This window comes from Scophthalmus maximus, chromosome 2, assembly GCF_022379125.1.
Source record: "Scophthalmus maximus strain ysfricsl-2021 chromosome 2, ASM2237912v1, whole genome shotgun sequence".
In the NCBI taxonomy this organism is placed as follows: Eukaryota; Metazoa; Chordata; class Actinopteri; order Pleuronectiformes; family Scophthalmidae; genus Scophthalmus; species Scophthalmus maximus.
The window spans coordinates 11,449,992-11,471,937 of NC_061516.1; the positions used below are offsets into that span (position 1 = coordinate 11,449,992).

Genomic DNA, 21,946 nt, shown 5'->3' on the forward strand with positions numbered 1-21,946 from the left:
GTGTCCAAATATAGAACGTGTAGAGGAAAAGCAAGGACTCACTTCCCTTCATGTCCACCTCACTTACTCACAAGCTACACAGTGAGAGACCAGTCGTTGCCAGTACACTGAAATCTTCTACGACATAAAAATAGCCAACTTATGAGGTATGAAGACATTTCTAAGAATTTCCAACAATACTGCCAAAAGCTTTTGCATAAATTACAACCCAACACTTACCGAGATGAAGTGAGTTGGGAAATAGGAAACGGCAGATCCCTAGAGTATGAAACAGACCGATCATTAATAAATAATGATAATGGAACATAAAGCCAAGTGGCTGGACGCCCACTAGGTGAGGTACAGTAGGTCTCAGGGGTAAAAAAACAAACAAACAAACAAACAAGCTGTAGATCCTGAGCAGCACCTGCTTCTGGTTCTCTCTGCCTTGTTTCCCTTCCTCTGTCTACAGGAAAGACCACTGACTAATACTCTCCACACAGACACAACACGGTTGCACAGGATGTGAAAACAAATGTCAAATGTGCAGTGATGGTGATTCAGCGGAGTGTGGCTCAATACACCGCTTTTGATCTACCACCTATACTCTCATGACACATCAAAACGTTCAGTCAAATGTTCACAAAACCTGAAGGAATTATAAAGGTGCTGAAGAATAACACATTCAATGCATTGTGTGCGGAAAGAAATTTAGATATTGTAAATTACTGACAGTGAAACATGCAACTTCCAAACATCTTTGAGGAATTAGGAAAGGTCATTGAAAAAAGTCCATGAGATTTTTTGTATTTTTTTCCAGAACTATTTGACAAAAAAGATTCAATAACGTAGTTTTGTTTGTAGTAACAGTTGTCCCTTTTTTATTATGTTAAACTCCAAACATCATCATCAAAAAATGAACAGATTTGAACTGTGAGTGTTGTAGTATGACACAAGAAAAACAGTTCTATTAGTCGTTATTTAATTTAAACTAGAACCTTACAGTATACAACCATGATGACATGGTTAACAGGAAACACTGGCAGAATACCGATCATTGTTTTATCAAAAGCATATAGGAAAATAAGCTTCGTACAAATTACAGGGGGATCATAGTTCAGTATCTCTTGCTGATGCGATCAACCAATGTGTTGCTACTGTTACTGATACTAAAGATCACATGACCACAATAACTGCTGAACATGTGACCATCACCTTCAATAGAGCCGGAATAGATACCTGTTGCTATATAAAAATGATACCGTTGATCCATTTCACTTTAATATACAGTAAAGTAAACATCAATTTTGGAACCAATTATAGAATGGGATCAAACCAGCCGAGGCATTCGTCAAAATGTTCACTGTCCGACCCACGAGTACCACACTCAGGTATATGTTCTACCATTAATGACAGGTAGGGATGCACCGAAATAAAAATTGTTGGCAGTTTTTTTTTTTAATCCAAATTTTTCACCATTGCATAAATTAAATAGCCTCAATGTGCTATTTAATTTTTTGTCTTGATTTTCAAGGTAAAAGGTACAATTTATAAATATTATTATAACACTGAACACTTTTTTTTTTACATCCCAGCAGATGTTATACCAGCAAAGCACAATATAACTTGAAATAAATAACTTAAAACAAATAAAATATTTTTTATAGTATTTATTGTCTTTATATATTATTTGGTCTTTTAACTTATTCGGCCGAACAATTTCGGTGGCTGAACAATTTCGGTGCATCCCTAATGACAGGCATTGCATCTAATGTAATTCCATCACAGGTTGGTTTGTAGTTTTACGCTTACTGTATGTCTTACAGTAAACAGGAATGATTGAAACTCGGATCCAACAATGCATGACTTAAAACAAATGTGGGCCAGGGGTCTAACGTAGGGGCCAGTGGTCCCTTCCCCAGATAAAATCCCCAAAGTTCTGTCGCTGTTGCTTGGACCACACCCATTTTCACAGTGGGCCTTCACTTTGATCGCAAATACACGTCTGTACAATTTGGTGACTGTATCACGGCTGTGATGCTTATGTGGTGACAAGTTTTGTCCACAAATGGAATACAAACCCTTACCCTAACATTAATCATCACAACTAAACTCGTAACCACAACCCCAGAACTTACCTCAAAAAGTAAGTCCAGTGAAGTTGTGAGGACTGGCCCTAAATGTCCTCACTTTCAAAAAATGTCCTCATTCCATACATCCTCACAGAGTACAAGTGCACCTACACACACACAACTATTCACAAGGTGACGACTGGTTACAATGCTGTAAATGTGTGACATTTTCTGCAGTTGATTTGATCAAAACCAAGATGCCAAACAAGCTAGAATAACTTCAGCTGTGCAAATATTAGCAGACTTTAAATAGTTCAGACTCCTGGGAAATGGAGAACTGGAACATCCAGGAAAGATTCCACATCTCAAAAGTGGTATGTTTACTCTCTTTATATCTTAGTATGCATTATGTTGGAGGCTATGGAGTATTGTGCTTAACTGCCTTTTTAACAGTGACACTGATTTGAAATCAAGTACCCGAACAAGCCTTCAAGTATGATACAATGATTTTTCAATTATTACACAGAAAAACTTTTGCCTCAGCATCAGAAAATAGCAGACAGATACGAGCTGCTGCGTAAATCAGCATCTTAGAATTCAAGATGAGATGAGAAGAAAGCAAAGTGAGTGAGGAAAGTGCTGATTGTATGATTTCCTCTGATCTGGACACAGATCAATAGATTGTACAACAGGCCTTTGGGCCATTTCAGCAGGAGCTCCCAAACAAAGTGTTCTTGTCGGATCCTGACATGTGATGAGATGTCTCATTCCCAAGAAAGAGAAACTAGACGACAGAATACACAATTATTTTGGTGATATCACTCACTTGAATTTTCCTTTTTTTTATACCCCCTGGATTAATAACCACTGAACAAACACTGACTTTAAAACCATACAATTAGTGATGAAAAACATATTAGCAGTCCTCTCAACATAAATGTTCCTGTAAACTGTTCTGCTGCGGTTGATATATAATCCTACATGTGTGCATCCACATCTGAATTAATGAAATTTGGACTGCTGCACAGCCATCCATTCCCCCCCCCAAAAAAGGCGTACAGTAGTGCCAGCTGAGATGGATACACTCTTTATGCATATTTCATCCGGTTCATCCTCCGTTTCATCTTTCTCAGAGCTGGTCTCCCTCGAGAGACAAACTTCCTGCTCCGGTGGTGTCAAAGTTCTTGTCTAATAAACAGTCAGTCAGAGCCACGTTGCAGAAAACCTCAACTGCTTTCCTGTCTGGCTGGCTGCATGGACAGCGAGTGGGTGGACTCCATAGAAACACTAGCACAGCATCCACGAGAACTGTGAGGGAATACAGAGACACCTACTAAACAGAGCTCAGTGGTTTTCCACAATGGAACATCTTAATATTAGAGCCACTGAGTGGAATAACTGTCTGACCAAAGAGGAAAAGTTCCCTTCTTTTTTTTGAGTTTGTTGACAGTATAACACAGACTTGTGACATAAGAATCACCCGACGTGCACCATGGGTGTGTTCAATTTATGTTGTATGAGGAGATACCACAAGAGTTTACAATGGGTTGAACAGCTTCCAGCTACCGAGCAAATACTTTAACAACACTCCCCACACGCACGCAAATGTCACAGCTTTGCGAACCCGCTTGTCCTGTTTGCCTGGATGGGATGATAATAATAATAATAATAATACCACATCATCTGTCTTATTATTCTTGACTTGCACATCACACCTCTGCAACTTGTTGTCCTTTACTCACAAGCTACAGCAGAGGCGAAAAAGAAGTGGCATCATATCGCGGGCTAAACTTCAGAAGTGGTCCAGATGACCCATTTACAGAAACAGCAGCATTCCATGAAGCCACCGAGTTAGACTGTGATGCTTGTCAAGTATGCGCTCCGTTTCCTGAATGGTGTTTGCATTAAAAACAGAGGCACAGGAAAAAAGATGCTTGGAGCTTCCTCCCTTAGCAGCTTTACACCTCCAAAAGACAGAAAGCACTGCTGTACTGCTGCAATCCATCGTTCTCCAATGAACTGTGGCCTCTTGGTAGGTGATGCTCATGGGAAAAAAGACTGAGGAGGTAGCCTGGCAGTGGAGGCTGGCAGCCATTCATTGCCTTTATATTTAGTTTAAATACCACACAGAATTGGCTGCAACCTACTGACAGCACAGCACACGGAACAGCCTCACATTTTGTCAGAAATAAGGACGCTTCTGTTCATATTTGCTTACTTACTCATTTGGTAGATGTTTAATCTAAAGTGACTTGCAATTGAGGGACAACATTGAAGCATCAGTTAGAGAAGGAGACCTTGAAATAAGTTCGGCATGCATGCTGGGGGAAACTGGGATCGAACCACCGACCCTCGGGTTGGTGGACGACCGGCGACTCTACCTCCTGATCGTTGTGTGCTGACTGAACTCCACAGCAGTTCCCTTTCCTGCTCTAATCTGTTCATCTCCCCTTATCTCCTCAATTAAAGCCTCCTCCACTGCAGTACGTGACGTCCCCCTCCATCTGCGTACAGACCAGACCTCGCCTCCAGAGGATAGATAACAAGTCTTAAGATCCCACAGACGGCAAATGGAAGCAAAAGTGTATGTCAAACAGAGCTGAAGAAGAAAGTACGAATACATATAATCCAATGACATAAAGTTAATATTTGTTTTTTACATTTTTAACATACATTTTGTGCTTTGTTTCTTGGGGCACGGGTGTCCCGCTATAAGATGGCAGGCAATGGTAGGGAGAACACTAAACTTGACTCTTAAGCAACATATTGATCTCTTCTTTAACTATTCTTACAATCGCTGGATAAGGTCGCTCCAAATGTTGTCACCCCCTCTCCCACTCTGAATCCTTTCACATGTCAGTTACAACGTGATGATGACGAACTCCGGGGCTAATGTCCCTTAGTGTGTAGTTAACAAAAGTGAATCTAGGACACCAACACTCGGGCATACACCTGAGTGTGTGGTTGAATCTCACATATCCAAATTCTTCCCACTGAGCACAGCAGTCAAGAAGATGACCAGGTATCATTTCCTGTCTAAAGAGCCACACCACCACTGCTCAACTAGCCATAGGTGCACCCCACATAACCCCTGGCTATAAATAGCAAGCCAATGATACAAAGTGCCTGGATAACGAGTTGAACAGAGGATGAAAGCAGCTATAGAAGAAAAAACCCACAAGGGAGATTCAGTGCTCCAGGCTCTACAAGGACAGACACGGTATGACTCCAGGTAACAGTGTTTGTGCGTGTTTCTTTTCTTCTTCTTTTCTTTTGTGGCAAACACAATAGCTGTGTTATCAATAATAAACTAACAGTAAATTTGGCAACTACATTAATTGCTGCCACATCACATCATCTCCACCCAGCAGCAAATGAACTGGATGTATCGACTCAGCGCTGCAGTCTGACTGACGATCACCACACTGACGCCAGACCGGCACACAGCCCACAGGCCAAAGATGGATTCCCAACTATTTCCCCTTCTTGGAAGGTTTGACTGTGAGAAAACAAAGGCTGTGATTACCTACAAACAACATCCAACACTGACTTCATCATAAGTGACTGGTGCTCTGCCCATATTTGAACTCTATTTCCTCTTGGCATAGTCAGAAGGATAAGTGAAAGCTGTCATTTGTCGCCCAAGAAAGGACACAGGCATGTACCACCACGAGGCCGGTCTCTTCTATGAACACAGGAATACAACATTAGCTCCGCAGTTAGGTTATTTTACATCTTTACTTTGCCTTTTCATTATTAAGATCCACAGCGAAGCCGTTATGAAAATAGCAATGGTTGATTGTTCAGGTGAGTGTTCCTGAAAGCAAGTGTTTCCACAGAGGATTCAGTTTAGAAAGTACACATTACACGACAAGAATAGAATTACACACAGAAGCTTAGTCAGGATACAAGTTAACCATAATGGAGCGTTTAAGGACCTATTTAAGTCATAAAGAAAACCCTTCACAGATAACTTTACTTAACACAGCGAGGCCTTGTTTGATTGCTCCACATGGCACGGATCTAATGAGGAACAAATGGCGAGCTGATCATGTGAAGAAAAAACACTTTCAGCACTTTCACTGAGGTGGGTCCAAGAAAAGAAAAGAAAAAAACAGCTTGCAGTGCACTGAAATGGTTCCAAGTTTTACATCAAAGTGTGAAATGTACATAAAAACACATGGGTAGCGACGCAACGCGCCTGATGTGGTAAATACAGTTATAACTTTGTCAGCGTGTAAATTCACATGGTTTCTGTCTGGGAGGGGAATAATGAGAAGTCTTATCATGCCAGAAAACAGGTGCTACACATGGACACTGTAAATGAACCGTTTCACTGATCGAAGTCCTTGTACTGTGAATGTACTGTTGGGGTGTAGGGGGGGAGAGGATGAACAGAAAGTTTAACAAAACATTGTAAAAAGCAAATAAAAAAATCACAAATCAAGATCAACTGGGGGGAAAATGCATTTAACCTTCTTTTTGGTTCCGAGTTATCTTTTTGGGAGCTGCATTGACCTGGCCTCAGTGTTTGTAGAGTCCTGACCACAGCTCGGATTGAGTTGGGGGTTGCAGTGTTTTTTCGTCTCCCTCCCTACTGGATAAAACAGTTGAGTGTTTAATGGCAAAAATCAATACCAGGCATCCCTTTGACGATGATGACACCATCTCTGCATTGAGACCGTTTCAACTACGACATGGACCAATGAGACGCTGAGACAATAACAGGGATGTGAACTGTACATGGCAGATGGGGAGCATTGATCGAGCGGGGGTCCTGTTGAACTCACGACTGTACGAATGGTGCAACGTTATAGCGACGCACCAATTTAGGATGGAGCGTTGCAAAATATGGGAGAAAAAAAGGCGCATCCTGCATACGTCGATGTCATTTGACTTCCTGTTGCCGAGCGCCACAGTCTCATACAGCGACGCGCCAAGTAGTCGTGAAAACATGTCCTGCGGCTAATTCTGATGACAGGCGTTGTGGCGCGGCACGGGGAGAGACACGTCTGCCTCGGAACGACTTAGTCATTACATTAAAGGAGCAGTGCGTCGTCCTCGCGGCGACTTCTCGCTACGTTAGCACACAACATCGTCTTGGCGTCAACTGACCCGACGCCACTGAGCCCGAGCGACTCGGTCCGTCCGGACACCTTCGCTCGTTTGCAGCGACAACAGCGCGGCGCCGCATGTGAAGTTTACACGTTTGAACCCAAACCAACAGATGAAGAAGTGCACACTGTCGGGATAACAGAGTGTTAGCCGCTAGCTTCCAGCTCACCTGTTCCGTGTTGCTGCGGTGCGGCTGTGGTCTCATCAGGATGCTGCCGCCGCCGCTGCCGCCGCCACACGCGCGCGCGACTCTGACGACAGTGTCATCAGCTACTGGCCCGCGCAGCTGGAGCCGGTAGGTGGAGCGCGTGGAGCGAGTTTGGCGCAGTGCTCGCGGGGGTTTCTGGGAAACGTAGTCTTTCAAATGACAAGACGACGGGGAGGAAAATCAAAAAGAAAGATGTTTGAAAAAAAACAAACATAACAACAATAGAACATAAGCCTGTCTTTCAAGGGTCTACTCTATGACTAGACCATTTTAATGTGTATATGTGAATGGGATGTACGTGTACGTGAAATGTACAGGAAACTAAATAAATTGAATAAATTGAAAATGTGCAATATAAAAGACAGAGTGCAGATTAAACGTGATCAATGTAGAAGGCACTGATGAAAGTGACAAGGTGTTCCCGAGAGTCTTTTATAAAGATGTGGAGAAGTATTGAATACTTTTGCACTACACAGTTGTTACTGGGTCTCCTGTACTTTACAGCCTCCGTGTCGGTCTGAGGATGTGCTGCCGTATTTGGAGATCTGCTGCAGCAGCCATAGTCGCGCACTGCCATCTGCTGGCCACGTCATGAAGTGACACAATCCACCTGACAGGTTCGACAGAACGGACAAGTGAGTGTGTGATGGTGGCCTGTGGCCAGTGTTCGTACGGACTGAGTGGACTGAGAAGCAGACAGGTGATGAACGGTAGACGGTTAAACAGTTGGAAACAGACGGCAATGACCTGAGGTCATTGACCTGACAAGACACTAATCGATTATTTTTCTATTGCGTCAAATCGCTATTAAACATTGAAGTGATCTGCAGTTGTGGGACTGTTGGGGCTCGTGTTGAATGGGAAAGAGACCGAAACATATTTAATCACAAATATATCTAACCACATACTGATTATATTTAACAACCGAGCCACAGCCAAAACGTAGTTAACTATAGTTTTTAATGATAAATATGTTTAGCATGTTCACGTCGTCTCTTCTTTCAACATGGTGACAGAGAATATTCATTTGCTGACCGACTTTAATAATATTAACCACATTCACGTGTCCGGTTTTCCTCCACCAACGTTGTCTAAGCGTAAATTAAACGCTTCAGGATCACTGGAGGAATTCTATCGGTCATAATTGCAGAATATTTTATTTCCATCGTTTCATAAATAATCAAATGTCAGTAAGGAGTAAGTTTCTTTAAGAAATGCTTTGATTGTCATCCAGTCAGGTCAGGATTAGCAGCTGGGGCCTGCCGTGTGACGTTATACGCATGTTGCTATGGAGATCCCTGAATTCATAAAAGGTTTTTTTTAACGAAAGCGTTCGACTGTTCAGGAGAATCCTCGCTCGATTCCTGGAGAGATAAGAAAACGATCCGCGCAGTTCACGTCCGTCACACTTTCATCATGGAAAACGTGAGAATTTGAATGATTTTGAAAATAATAATAATTTAAGTAACTTTTTCTTTCATCCCGGTCCACTCGACGGAAGTTCTGTGTCGAGTCTGTTCAGTGACATCGAATATAAAATATTCACTGTCATAAGTCCTTGTTGTAAATAACTGTAAAGTGAAGACATGAAGTAACCCTGTCCAACTCTGAACCAACGGTTGCTTTTGAAGCTGAACAGTGTTTACTTGTTTTAAAGGATAACACAGTTTCCTCTCTCAGCCTGACATTTTTTTCAAGATGTCTCCCAGAGCCATTGCTTCATTTGCCCAAAAAGTAGAGACATAATTGAGGAAAGTGTCATTCAATGTCCACTCAAATATGTAAGTGTTGAGTTAAAGTTCGTTGTATGAGTTGGAGGACTTGTTGGCAGGTTACAGGTGTGTGCTGTGTCCTCTGAAGAAAGTTGTGGTATTCCTGTAATGATTTTATGCACAATAATTATCAAGTCACACCTACAGTAACTTTAATGTTATTGTTTTATAATAAAGCAGAGCAGCGTGACACCCATGGTCAGCAACAGAGGCCATTTTGGAAGAAAAATGTAATGAACCACTGGACAGGAAACAGAGTGAATCCACTGATGTTACAGCAGCAGCGTGAAAGGACTGAACTAGTTTGACCTGATCTTTTATTTCCTCCCCTCAATCTCTGTAACAGGCGGCCGAGAGCAGCAAGCGACAGAGGGAGGAGAGCCGCTCCGGATCCCCAGAGGAGGAGCCCCCCGAGAGGAGACTACGTCGGGGCCCTGATGTCCAGGCCGACCGGAGCCCAAGTCCCCAGCCCCCCACCTCCGACCCACAGGACAGACTGGAAGAGTTGCAGCCGGAGGTGAGAACTCCAAATGTACACATGACGAGTGTTGGTCAGAACCACTGTATCCAAGCATGATGGTCCCAGCACACATTTCCTTCACTGCTGCTGTATCAGTCTAAAGGCTGTAGCTGAATCCATCTGACCTTAAACAGCTTTGGGGAAGTGAGGAGGAGGAGGAGGAGGAGGAGGAGGAGGAGGAGGACTGGACCGCACTCTTCCATGAGCCTGTACAGGACCATCAGTTTGCTGACCTGGAGGGGGAGGTGCACATGATGGATTCCCTGTTGACTGACACTCCATACTCCCGGGAGATGTGAGCCAGCAAATACAAGGTGCAGAGCTCCACTACTGGACCAGCAAGTCGGTCCTCACACAACACACACGTAAATATGTGTTTAATTTAGGGTATAGATAAATTTTAAGTCAGTATAAGTATAAGATTTTGATGAGTTTTCTTTCATTTCTTCTTAGTTTACAAATACGTTTCCTTTAATTTCATCTGAGTTTATGAATACGTTTTCTTTATTTATTTATTATTCTCTGTTTATAAATATGCTTTATGTCTTCTTGATTGAGTGAGAGCCCCAGCCACCATTGTATCCAAGCTCAATAGTTCCCACACACATTTCTCCCACCGCTGCATTAGTCTAAAGGCTTTAGCTCAATCAGACTGACCTTCCCTCTCCTCTTCTCTCTCTCTAAACAGTTTGGGAAAGTGAGGAGGAGGAGGAGGAGGAGGAGGAGGAGGAGGAGGAGGAGGAGGAGGACTGGCCGGGACTATTCCATGAACCTGTTCAGAACTATGAGTTTGCTGACGTCATGACCCTTGCCCCTCTGGCCTGGTCTCTAAAGGGGCCCCAGTCTGGGCTCTTCGATTTTGATGTGCAGATGTTTCTGGCAAACATGGCTGGACCAGCAAGTAGTTGAGTACTTTCACAAAAACACAATTCTAATTTAGTTAATAGATAAGTTGTAGTTACTTGGTTTATAGATACGTTTTAACCAGTGTTAATAAGATTCTAAGATATTAACAGTTTCAATCCACACACACACACACACACACACACACACACACACACACACACATCACAGGTCTGAGAGTTAACTATAATTATTTAAAATAATGTAATGCAACATTGCTTATTATTGTTGCCTGTGAGTGAGGAAGAAAAATCTTTAAAATATCAACTCAGGCTCAAAAGTGACATTAAAGTTGAACAAAACGTTCTCTGACCTGCCTCGTGAGGGGAGGATCACTGCAGGCCTGCGGTTAAGTCGCGTTTTTTATGTGTCGAATGTGCTGACACTAATTTAAATCACTCGTATGATGGGAAGATACGAACACTTAAATGTTTTAACGTATACGTGTCTTAACTGTATTTAATTCCCGTAATCATTTAAATATATATATATTTTTTTGTGTGTGTTCAAGTTATTTTCGTAGTCATACGTCAGAAATGTCGCGAATCTGCAGACGCTTGTCCTCGACTGCGTTTGGCTGAAAGCGGCTGTCATTGAGAAACATGGCCGCCTCCACGGGTGCTGCGAGCGACGCTTCCTCCGACCCGCAAGGTCCGGGTCCGGAGCAGCCGACCCTCCAGTACAGCATGATCCTGGACCACCTCATCGGGGACAAGAGGCCCGTGAAGGAGCTGAGCCCCGGCGTCATGGGGGGGCTGCCGGTGCCCGCGAAAAGCGACGAGCAGAAGATGATCGAGAGGGGAATGGAGAGCTGCGCCTTCAAGTCGGTCCTGGCCTGTGTGGGAGGCCAGTACAACACACACACACACACACACACACACACACACACACACACACACAGACACACACACACACACACACTTTGATGCATTTTCATAATGTACGACCAAAGTAATAAGTTGATCGACTAAACGCTATTTTGATTATTCGAACACTCTCCATCTCCTTGTCGTTTTCCTTGTGTGACAGTAAACTGATCATCTTTAAGGTTTTATACCGTTAGTTTGAATAAACAAGCCACTTGGAGACAACACCTGACAGTCAGTGATGGTCATATTCCATCTAATGTATTTTATGGATCAGTTGAAACATATATCAGTTGCAGCCTCGCCATATTGTTTTACTGTACATTGCACAAACATGACCAGTCATTTCAAAGGCAGTAACGGTTCTCAGATCAGAGGTGAACAGAGATATTCTTGTGCCCTCGGGACGCAGCTAACGATTATTTTCATTATCGATTAATCGATTAGTTGTTTGGTCCATAAAATGTTGATTGTGTTTCTCAAAACCCAAGACGATGTTTTGTCTCCGCACCAAAGATATTCAGGTTATTGTCACAGAGGAGCAAAGAACCCAGAACACATTCACATTTCAGAAGTAGAATAATTATATTATTATATTATAATTTATTATAATTTTGACTCTTTATTTTATAAAAACTACTCGAACCGATTAATTGATTATCAAAATAGTTTGATGATTAATTTTGTATTCGATTACTAATCAATCGATCAACTGTTGCAGCCCTATTGTGCTCTATTTATTTTTCGTAGATCCTCACGTTGGTGTATCTGCTCTCCACAGGGTTCGTCCTCGGCGGAGCCTTCGGTGTTTTCACGGCCGGCATCGACACCAACGTGGGCTTTGACCCCAAAGACCCCATGAGAACGCCAACGGCGCGAGAAGTCCTCAAAGACATGGGCCAGAGGGGGATGTCCTACGCCAAGAACTTTGCCATTGTGGGCGCCATGTTCTCCTGCACGGAGTGCATCATAGAATCGGTAGGTCACACCACTGCTCCGTCACGATGTCGACATTACTGTATGTGGCAGATTATATCAAGTCGGTTCCAAAAAACATGACTCTCACTAGCATCTGGTAAACAAAACAACATCGTCGTGTTAATATGATGCTTCTTTTCACGTAACTGTGTGTTTACATTTAGATATTAAAGTATAAATGAATTATTTGGAGCTGTGCCACAGGAGAAGTAAATTGACCCAAGTGTCTGGCAGATACTCAGAACAAAGGAAAGAATGAGTGAATAAAGTGGATTTCAAAATGTCTTTTGTAGAGCTGCAACAGTTAATGTAGTAATTGATTAGTAATCGACTACTATTTTGATAACTGATTAATTGGTTCAAGTAGTTTTTTTGATTTCAGCTTCTTAAATGTGAGTGGGAAACACGATCAAGGTTTTTCCACATTTTATGAACCAAACAACTAATCGCTTAATTGAGAAAATAATCGACAGATTAATCCTTAATGAAAATAATCGTTAGTTGTAGCCCTAGTGTCTTGTTCTCTGTAGCCAAACTGCAAATGTACAAAATAATGTAAACACTTTGTTAAACTCTAGATTCTGTGTTAATCACACTCACAAGCAGAGCTACAAGATAGAGACACATTAGGTGTTGAGGGGAGTTTGGAAAGTATCATCAGATCCAAAACATACAAAATGTGTGACTTTCCGCTACTTACGACATCTCTGTCACTTGAGATGGTATTGCAGTACCACTACATTTGTAGATCCTGTTTCTAAATGTTCTATGTAGTTCTACTTTTTAAAAATTCTTATTCAAACCTGTACTCATTCTGTCTTTGGGCTGTTGTGATACCTGGATTTACTTATCTTAACTTGTTTTGAGTTACAAGAACATCAGTTTGACAAATAACAACGAAAATATTAAAGAAGTCAGTGGGAGAAATCAAATCAGCGAACACACCGTACAAATGGAACTGTATGAAGTTGAAACAACTTTGATAAATGAGACTTGTGTAGAGCATCTGTGCGATGGTGTTTGTAAAACGTGTGTTCACTCACTCATATCAGGGTGGGCGATCTGACCGTTTTATACCGTGGACTAAAACTTAATTTGACATATGATCTACTTTTCAGAAGAATCTTCCAAATCGCGGGGGGAAGTTGCTCTTTTTACAGAAAACTGCACGTGCATTCATGACAGCCAACAGATGTTCATTTTTTATTATATATCATCATATTCGGTGCTGCTAAGGTCGAATGTCTGGTTGTACTTCACTAAATCGATGGAGACAACGCTCGTTGCCACAAGTGTAACAAGTGTTTCTATTCCAAAGGGTCGTGATATGATCTTTTGGCCAGATCGCCCACCCGTATTTCATACATTGTCTAAATAATTGTCTTGTCCCCAGATTGACTGGAGGGCAGATTAATATTTTTGTGTCTGTGTAAAAGCACAGCGATAATCTGACAAAGCTTTATACATTGTGTGCTTCAACAGATTAACACTTTGATTACAGACAGTATCCCGTATTGACTGACTGAGGGTTTTGAGAAGCTCATGGCGGCTCTGTTCTGCTTTTTTTAACCTTCTCAAAATGGTGTGTCGGCTCCCCCTGGTGTTACATTGTTGCGAAAAGCTATGTGGCTTCCATAAAACACAAATAACGGCGTCACTTTTTCCTGGCGTGTTTCCTCTCCTCATTTTTTTTTCTGTGTGTGTTCGTCTTTCCTTTGCAGCACCGCGGCAAATCTGACTGGAAGAACGCTGTGTACAGCGGTTGTGTAACTGGAGGAGCGATTGGATTTCGTGGTATGTAACCTGGTACAATTACTATAATATTTTAGATTAAAAGTACTTTATTCCTGATGTTATTTTTCTGTTTTGCAGCTGGTGTGAAGGCCGGGGTCCTGGGATGTGGAGGCTTTGCGGCATTCTCCGCTGCCATCGAATACTATTTGCGGTGAACTGTTGAAAAGCAGCTCAGTGGACTTAATCGTTGCGCACGTGAAGACTCGCACTGTGAGAAATACAACTTTCTGAATATTTACCTACACGTGGACGATTGGTGCAAAGGCAAGAATGGAGGCATTTGGTGGAAGCGACAGGTTCCTGTTTGTGTATGTCGATGCCACAGTGAACTGAAAAAAGATCTCCTTCCTTTTTTTCCCCTCATGTGGCTCTTTCCTTTTATCTTGTTGGATGATCTTGTTGAGCCAAACAAACCGAGTCCATGTGGAAAATCAAGAAACTTTGCAGAGCGGGTCGGGTGTATAATGATGAGATGAAAATGAGTCACGACCACCTCAAATCAGACTCAGATAAAACTTCTGTTCTAGTTGTAGAACGTTGGTGTTATGTGTCAGTAACTAATTCAAGTCAAGATTGTTTATATTAAAGCTGTTTTTTTTTGTTAACGCATGCATTCAGCGCATTAATCTGTTGACCGTGAACGGTGACATCCCCCACGCAGGGCGCACACACGCAGTCCAGTTGCACAACAAATCACAAGTATTTTAATTTTATTAAAGGTACCAACATTTAGTTGAATTCAATTTTATTTGTATCACGCCAAATCACAACATACATGTTGCTGAGGTTCAGGACAGAACACAACACACTTTCAGTTTCCCCCTCCTGCAGGTCGAGAGAGAGAGAGTAAGCAGAAACAAACACTGGCATAATGTGTGTTTCTAATCATGTTTCTTTATTGGGTCTGCTATGTGGCCTCTCTGCTGCGCGTGTCACTGTGTAAAAAAAGAACTCCGAGACTCAGCGACAAATAAAGAAAAACAGAAGGCATTTTATATCTGTTAAAGGTCGATACTCACCAGCCTGTTGACGCCATATAACAACGTACTCTGTGTCGACACAAATGATTGTGGCGCCCCCCTCATCTGTTCTGATCATGTGCCCGGTGGAGGAGCACAGTACGGGGAGACACAGAGTCGAGGTGTTCAAAGACATCGAAGACGTATTCATGTTGAATTTAGTATCCATGTGCGCCTATTTTGGAATATTTTTCTTAATACATGTCAAATAGTTCATTACTATATTCAACAGAGAAACGAAAAACTGAAATATTTCCAACAAATCTATCAATTTGCAATCAGTTTGATTGATCTTTTAAACTAACCAGCACACAAAGGTGCTGTGGGAGGTTCATGTGAATGTTGTTTACATTGTGCCTCAGTCCTCTTGAGAACCAGCTCATCTTATTACCCACTCAGGCAGATCTCACAACAGAAACAAAAAAGTTTCAGGGTTGTTTGTTAAAAAAATAAATAAAATTGAAATGCTTAAAACCTTATCAGCTTCCCTACCAGACCTTCAGTCAAACCTTAGGGCTGCTTACGTCCAGATTTGGTACAGTACCGTACAGGAACACCGAGATAATGTTTCCAGGATTAAATGGTGTTTTTGTGGGTAGAACACGCAGATGTCAACCGGTCGACTCTGAACATTTCAACATATCAGAGTTAACTGCACTCGAGCAGATTTACAGTCGATGGTTTAAACAAAGTTTACTTTCAGCAATGTGTAAAAACTGACCACCAGGGGGTGCTACCTGTAAACGTAAGGTTCAGGATGGAAACGACTACTTTACCTACTGGACAGTTTGAATATATATATCACTTCTTTTGCCGTTATTTTAGTTTCTCACCCACTGTTTCAACAGACAATATTATTGAAAAGCAGATCTTTCATATTACATATTCAAGTGCAGACAGACACAAAGTGAGTGTTTTGGGGAACTTTTATTTTACTAAAAAAAAGGGAGGGGGGGGTCACATTTACATTTAGCCTCAATATTACAGTTTATTGAAATTTTCCTTAAAAGAAGTAAAATACAACATTTTTTATTTTAATCTTATATTAAAAATATCAAATAGTACTCATCTAGCAGTGCTTACAGTATTTTTAAGATATGTCGCAGGCTTGACAGCAGAAAGGTTGGCTTTGTAAGAGAGCAGAGATCTCAGCGGGGGGGGGGGGGGCCCTCGCCGAGACAACCTACCTTTGCGTAAACCCCGCCTGGTTTGATTGACAAGCTGAACATGCAAATGAGGGCAACTACACAAATCATCCTATAGATTATACCAGTGCAGTAAGACACCTGGAACAGGCCTGCGATGCGACAACAAGAAAAAAAAAGTAGAATTTTCCATTAGTTGTGATTTTCCCCCGACAACCCTCAACATGGCCGAGTGGCCGTTGTCCTCTACTGTAAGTGATCGAAAATGAAGTGGCAGACTCTCTGATTGGTGATCTTTTTCAGAACAGCCGACCAGCCATGGACACTGAGGTGAACGAGGAAATTTTGACTAAAAATAACATCACTACCTGAATAAACTTCAAACAACAGACTCCTTAGAGCATTTCTCTAGTTGCACAGAACTGTACAGGCACACATATTATATATATTTAAAATAAATAGGGCTAATTCTCAAGACTCGCTGGGGGGGCGGGGCAGTTCTCTCCTGTCTGTCAGCACAAGAGAGACACGTCGGCAGACATTTGTTAGGATCCACTTCCCAGTTCTCATAGTCCCTTGAACGCACTCGCGTACACACTCACGCACTCACTTACTCAAGTACATCCACACGGTCACTCATTCACACACACACACACACACACACACACACACACACACACACACACACACACACACACACACACACACACACACACACACACACACACACACACACACACACACACACACACACACACACACACACACACACACACACACACACACACACACACACACACACCCCAGCCTCCTCCGCCACATGCACAAGACAGAGACAGGAAACAAAAACAGCTGTTGGACAGAATTATAAAACATGTAAATGCCATTTTTCTGGAATGCCTTCGATCAGGAAAAAAGAAAAGAAAAGAAAAACAACAAAGCTGGACGTTGAGTCAACCGGGTTCTGAGATCATAAAACCAATGTCCGGAAAAGGGCTCGCTAGACGACGCCACCACCACACGCCGACGTGTGTGTGTGTGTGTGTGTGTGTGTGTGTGTGTGTCACTGCGCCAGGCTGTGGCCTCCGGATCCCTCAACCTTTTCCCACTGTGCTCCCAGAATGCCTTGTCATGTTGCTGGTGGGAGGCGCTGGGCGGCTCGGCTCTCCTCACATTACAAACAGGAAATGACGCATGACGCACACTCGACGACGAGGAAACTTCCTTCACCACCTCCGTTCGGGTTCTGCTCCATCTCTTTTCAGGGCGGGGAGCGGTTGGTTTGGGGGAGTAAAAAGGAGATTTGTGTGTGTGTAAGGGGAGGGGGGGGAGCTGTACAGTTGAAATGAGCTGCCTTCTGGGAGGAGAGGAGAGGTGAGGCAGGAGGTCCGAGTGGCAGGGACCAAGGTTTGTATGGAGTCTCCCACTCTTTCATCTTCAGGTGCCGCCCTGAGGAAGGTGGGTGGTGGGGGATTGGGGGGTTACACATCAGTGGAAAAGTAGAGGGTGTTGCGCTTCAGTTCGGCAAAGGAGATGGGAGGATGCTGCAGGTAGTAGAGCAACACCTGGACCTTGGAGGAGAGGAAACACGTTTATTATGGTTACACATCATGTCTACCTGACACTGTGTCCTCCTCAAGTATCTTCTTGTATTTGCTTACACTTTGGCACTACTCAAAATATAATTAACCATTGGCAGCTCCTGTTTTCATCGTAACACGGTCGCTGGATTACTTTGATACTGAACAAAAACTTTGTGACGTTTATCTGCGATGGACGTCTGGTGTAGCGATGTCCTCCAAACGCGTGCGTCACAAAGAAATCAAAATCTGTTTCATGTCTGGAATTGGAATAAATCGAATAAGGAAGTTTGATTATGGAATAAGATAAAGACTTTGATCCTGATTGCCTCCACGAGGTGTTTCGTATCGCAGCCACTGCTGCAGCTGCTGCTCATGTTGACCGGTGGGCAGAGCGGCAGCTACCAATAGTGGATTCACGTGGTGTCGGAATAATAGGAAAAAAGAGTTCCTGACTTGGGACAACAACTTGGAAAGTCGGCAAAAGATTTGTCAAGCGAGTTGCCAACTTGCTGACGTCATACACATTAAACCTAATTAAATAATTTTACAATCAGCTCTGAATAATAATAGCTCTAAAAACTGCATGTCCACCTCTCACAAGCCTCATAACACCCCAGACTTTTTAGCCAATACAGACGTTTTTATGATAAACGAATTTGCAGACGTTTTAAAATTTTCTACATGCCCGTCGCACCCGTCAGTCCATGTGACATTTCTCGTTAATGTGTCTAGACAATCGTCTTTATGAAAACTGATGAATCACTCTAATGCCCCCCCCCTGCTACACTCCACAAATGTCCCTTAATCTCTCCATTAATTCATTTCATCAGATAGGAATATATCTGGAAAGTTTCATTTGATTTACTCTGTGTTTGAGGTGAACAATTGAATTTAAGAAAAGCATTTTACTCTGAAAAGGTTTCCTGTGAGTCACTGGACCCTACGTTTACAGTAGTAGCAAGATTATTATCTTTTTTTTCAGAACGTGGGTGAAATCATCAATCAGATGATCACATGTGGGGTGTGTTGGCGGAAACATCTTTCTTTGGCGTTTGACACTTTGTATACTTATGCAATAAACATTTAGAATTTGAATAAGCCACAATACAAACACGCACTTCCACTGTAATGGACGGATGGGGCCTCCCACGTGTGCTTGCCCGTCCCATTTATGATGATTTACTCTGGATGTTGTTTATTCTGCCGAGAAAAGACATTTGTGCGCAGGAAACTCGTCTCTCAGCAGAGATGAATGGATGGCCTTCAGCCCAAATACAGCTGGGAGAACAGAGCGCAGTGACACGGGTCACTTGGCGACGTGGGGGGAAAATTTTATCTGGTAAACACATGCAGCAACCGAGGAAAGATGCATGTACGCACCACTCTACCATCGACAGCATGTACTGTACTCCCAGTCTGTTTCAAAATATCAAGAAAACTGTTTGGTGAAACCAAGGTGCCAGAGAGCAACAGGAAGTCATGTGGAAATGAATATGAATCAGGCACACACACATATGTTATGTGAAATGCGACTTTGTGTAGGTACCTGTGCCATGACATCATGCGACCAGATGTCGGAGGCGGAGGTGATGTGCTGTGTCTTTGCGATCTCCGCCTCGGAGGGCCTGAGTAGAGTGGGGCCAAACACGGTGCCCAGGTTGTGGAGGGACATCTTGTTGACGGGCTCCTTCTCAGCCACCCTGCAGGAATAAACACCGATGGGGGGGGGGGGGGGGCGTCAGTTGGGGCGGACGGCGTTAACACACACCAGTGTGTAGTCATTACCAGGCGAGCAGAGCACTGTGGTTTCACTGGGAATCTCAGGGTGAGGATGTGAGGCTGGTGTATTCAGTGGATTTTAAGTTAAAGGAACAATAATGGAAACTAATGTGTGGAGAGAGGAAAAACTAAAACAATAAAACCAAATCAACATTACTAAAAATATATCATGTTATGGTACAGTTGTGAAAAGCAATAATTAAGCAAAGCAGTATAACATAATAAAACAAAGATTTAAGTTTTGGTTTGAATATTCTCCGTAGGACTTGACGTATTAGGTCATTTTTACCACATGACAAAAGAGTTTTATATATATTTTAGGATCCAATATCTAACAAAAAATTTGCCACATGAGGATATGATGACTTAAAATGAGAAATGGTTTCCATCTATGATTTTGTACCTTGTATCTAAAAGTACATATGTCGAAGGGGTGGAAGAATGTTGACTGACAGGTGGCAAAGCTGTGACCAGTAGTTGTCCCTGTGCATGAGGGAGGGTTTTTCATTGTGTGTGTGTGTACCGTTTGAGGTGCTCCAGCAGAGTAAGGAAGGTCATGAGGTTGGGGTCCGGCAGGGAGCGAAGGAGGTGCATCATGCAGTTCTCCTTGGCCGCCGGGTCTGAGAGAGCTGCGATGGAGAGGAAAGAAAAGATGCCAGATCCCATTATGGTGAGAAAGCTTTTTAACTTTAGCCCTCATCTCGTTCAGCTGGGCAAACCCCCCTTGTAAAAGTCCAAAACGACCCCCGATGATGACAACAAACGCACACGTACCTATGCCCTCCATGAAGGCGGGGTGGAGGCGGTCGGTGAGCAGAGGCTCCGGCAGCTCCCTGAAGTAGAGCTTCAACGTCCCTGCGATGGCGTTGATGTCCATGTCGCTCAGCATCATCAGGATGTCTTTGGTATCTGCGGGTCGGAGGCACAGACACAGAGCGATGAGAAACTGAACCATGGCATTATTACAGGCGCACCAAAAAAACACAGCTGCGCTCGCCTCTCGCCGCCGTGTCCAGGAGTGATATCATCTCTCAATAACTCAGACGCAGACAGACGCGCCTAATATCACACACAGAAGAATACGAAAGGTGTTAACGGGCTCTGCTCGGTCGGACCTCGGTGACGCGAGAGCAGCTGCGAACGATGCAGAGCGACTCTTGAGCGCCATAAAACGTCAACGCTTCCCGACAGCTGCTGCTCCTCATCTGTCCAGGACTCTCCGACGGACAGTTCCCACACATCTGTTCCCCACAGAGCGAAGGCCGCGATTACAGCGACTGCGGCAAAGTCTCTACATCAGAAACTTTATTCGTCTTAAACCTCTGCACAGTCAGCCTTCATGCACACGGAGAAAGGGACGAAGGCGGTAAGCGCTTGATAACCTCACTGCATATCTAATAATTTGACAGGATAAATAATTTGATGCTACACTGATGGGATTTAGCTTTTAAATTACTTTCTTGGTTTATTTACTATAATCTATTTGTACTGCACTATGGGACATGATTGCTGCTTAGAGGAGTGTTTAAAAAAAACCAACTGTTTTAAGAAATAAAAACAGCATGGAAGAAACACATTTATTACGATGCTCACCTTCGTCTACAGGGAAAGCTCAAGTAGCATCTTTTCTATTAAAGATAAGTCCGGGTAAAGCACAGAACTTGTGCTTTTTCTACGACTGAAAGGGCTTAAAGCCCATGTGTGTAATTTTGTAATTTTCTGGTGGCATCTGGTGGTAAAGTTGCAAACCGCAAACCAACTGAGCACCCAACAGGGGACACTTTATGGTGGCGCACAGCTGATTCCATTTCCAGTTTATGGCAGCCCTGACAATTGAACGCGAATGCGACGTATTCCGGACCGTTTGTGCAACAACCGTATTCAACACGACGTAGCAAACGTGGATACTTACACGGAGGTCGGGTCCACCTCATGTAACTATATTTAACTCATTCAACGAAAAAACAGCGGTTCTTTGTTGCAGGTGATTATACATATGTGAACACATAATTATGGACAATATATTATATTTCTGTGAATAAGTCCTTCTAAATATTACAAACTGGAGCTTTAAATTGCAACCTAACATTTCCATTTCACCTTCTATCACAGTTCATTGTGATATATTGTGCATCGTGGAATGGTGAATGTGTGATTCCAAACCCGGCTGCATAGTGGTGGCAAAAATATATAAAAACTGTGTTGTTTTATCA

The 21,946-nt window shown here is 42.9% G+C and overlaps 4 protein-coding genes across 17 annotated transcripts in view; 2 read left to right on the top strand and 2 right to left on the bottom strand.

Moving 5' to 3' along the window:
* Positions 1 to 7,490, bottom strand: part of specc1 (sperm antigen with calponin homology and coiled-coil domains 1) — a 64,077-nt gene extending 56,587 nt beyond the window's left edge. For 6 of the 7 annotated variants that reach the window (XR_004790154.2, XR_004790153.2, XR_004790156.2 and 3 more), the window contains exon 1: positions 7,336 to 7,490. The gene's annotated coding sequence lies outside the window, so the exon portion shown is untranslated. Of the gene's footprint in view, positions 1 to 6,526; positions 6,649 to 7,335 lie in introns of all 7 variants that reach the window. The other variant, XM_035625520.2, reaches the window with a different exon arrangement.
* LOC118300784 (actin-binding protein-like) lies at positions 6,954 to 10,329 on the top strand. Of its 2 annotated transcripts, XM_035625529.2 has the most exons (4): positions 6,954 to 7,461; positions 7,879 to 8,074; positions 9,493 to 9,663; positions 9,801 to 10,329. In XM_035625529.2, exons 2-4 carry the CDS (start codon positions 8,021 to 8,023, stop codon positions 9,963 to 9,965), a joined length of 390 nt encoding a protein of 129 aa, XP_035481422.2. In that variant the 5' UTR covers positions 6,954 to 7,461; positions 7,879 to 8,020; the 3' UTR covers positions 9,966 to 10,329. The 2 variants fall into 2 exon arrangements, with proteins under 2 accessions (XP_035481422.2, XP_035481423.2); XM_035625530.2 differs by lacking the exons at positions 6,954 to 7,461; positions 7,879 to 8,074 and adding an exon at positions 8,437 to 8,799 and having other exon boundaries at positions 9,801 to 9,965.
* Positions 10,330 to 11,171: 842 nt separating this feature from the next.
* On the top strand, positions 11,172 to 14,812 carry timm22 (translocase of inner mitochondrial membrane 22 homolog (yeast)). The gene is made up of 4 exons (XM_035625524.2): positions 11,172 to 11,415; positions 12,217 to 12,413; positions 14,135 to 14,207; positions 14,286 to 14,812. Exons 1-4 carry the CDS (start codon positions 11,172 to 11,174, stop codon positions 14,360 to 14,362), a joined length of 591 nt encoding a protein of 196 aa, XP_035481417.1. The 3' UTR covers positions 14,363 to 14,812.
* A 1,322-nt stretch (positions 14,813 to 16,134) lies between these two features.
* Positions 16,135 to 21,946, bottom strand: part of abr (ABR activator of RhoGEF and GTPase) — a 115,280-nt gene continuing 109,468 nt past the window's right edge. For all 7 annotated transcript variants that reach the window (XM_035625510.2, XM_035625511.2, XM_035625512.2 and 4 more), the window contains 4 exons: positions 20,508 to 20,642; positions 20,257 to 20,362; positions 19,501 to 19,654; positions 16,135 to 17,942 (listed from right to left, as the gene is read on the bottom strand). In XM_035625510.2, coding sequence (XP_035481403.2) covers positions 17,853 to 17,942; positions 19,501 to 19,654; positions 20,257 to 20,362; positions 20,508 to 20,642 — 485 coding nt within the window. In that variant the 3' untranslated portion in view covers positions 16,135 to 17,852. The remainder of the gene's footprint in view (positions 17,943 to 19,500; positions 19,655 to 20,256; positions 20,363 to 20,507; positions 20,643 to 21,946) is intronic.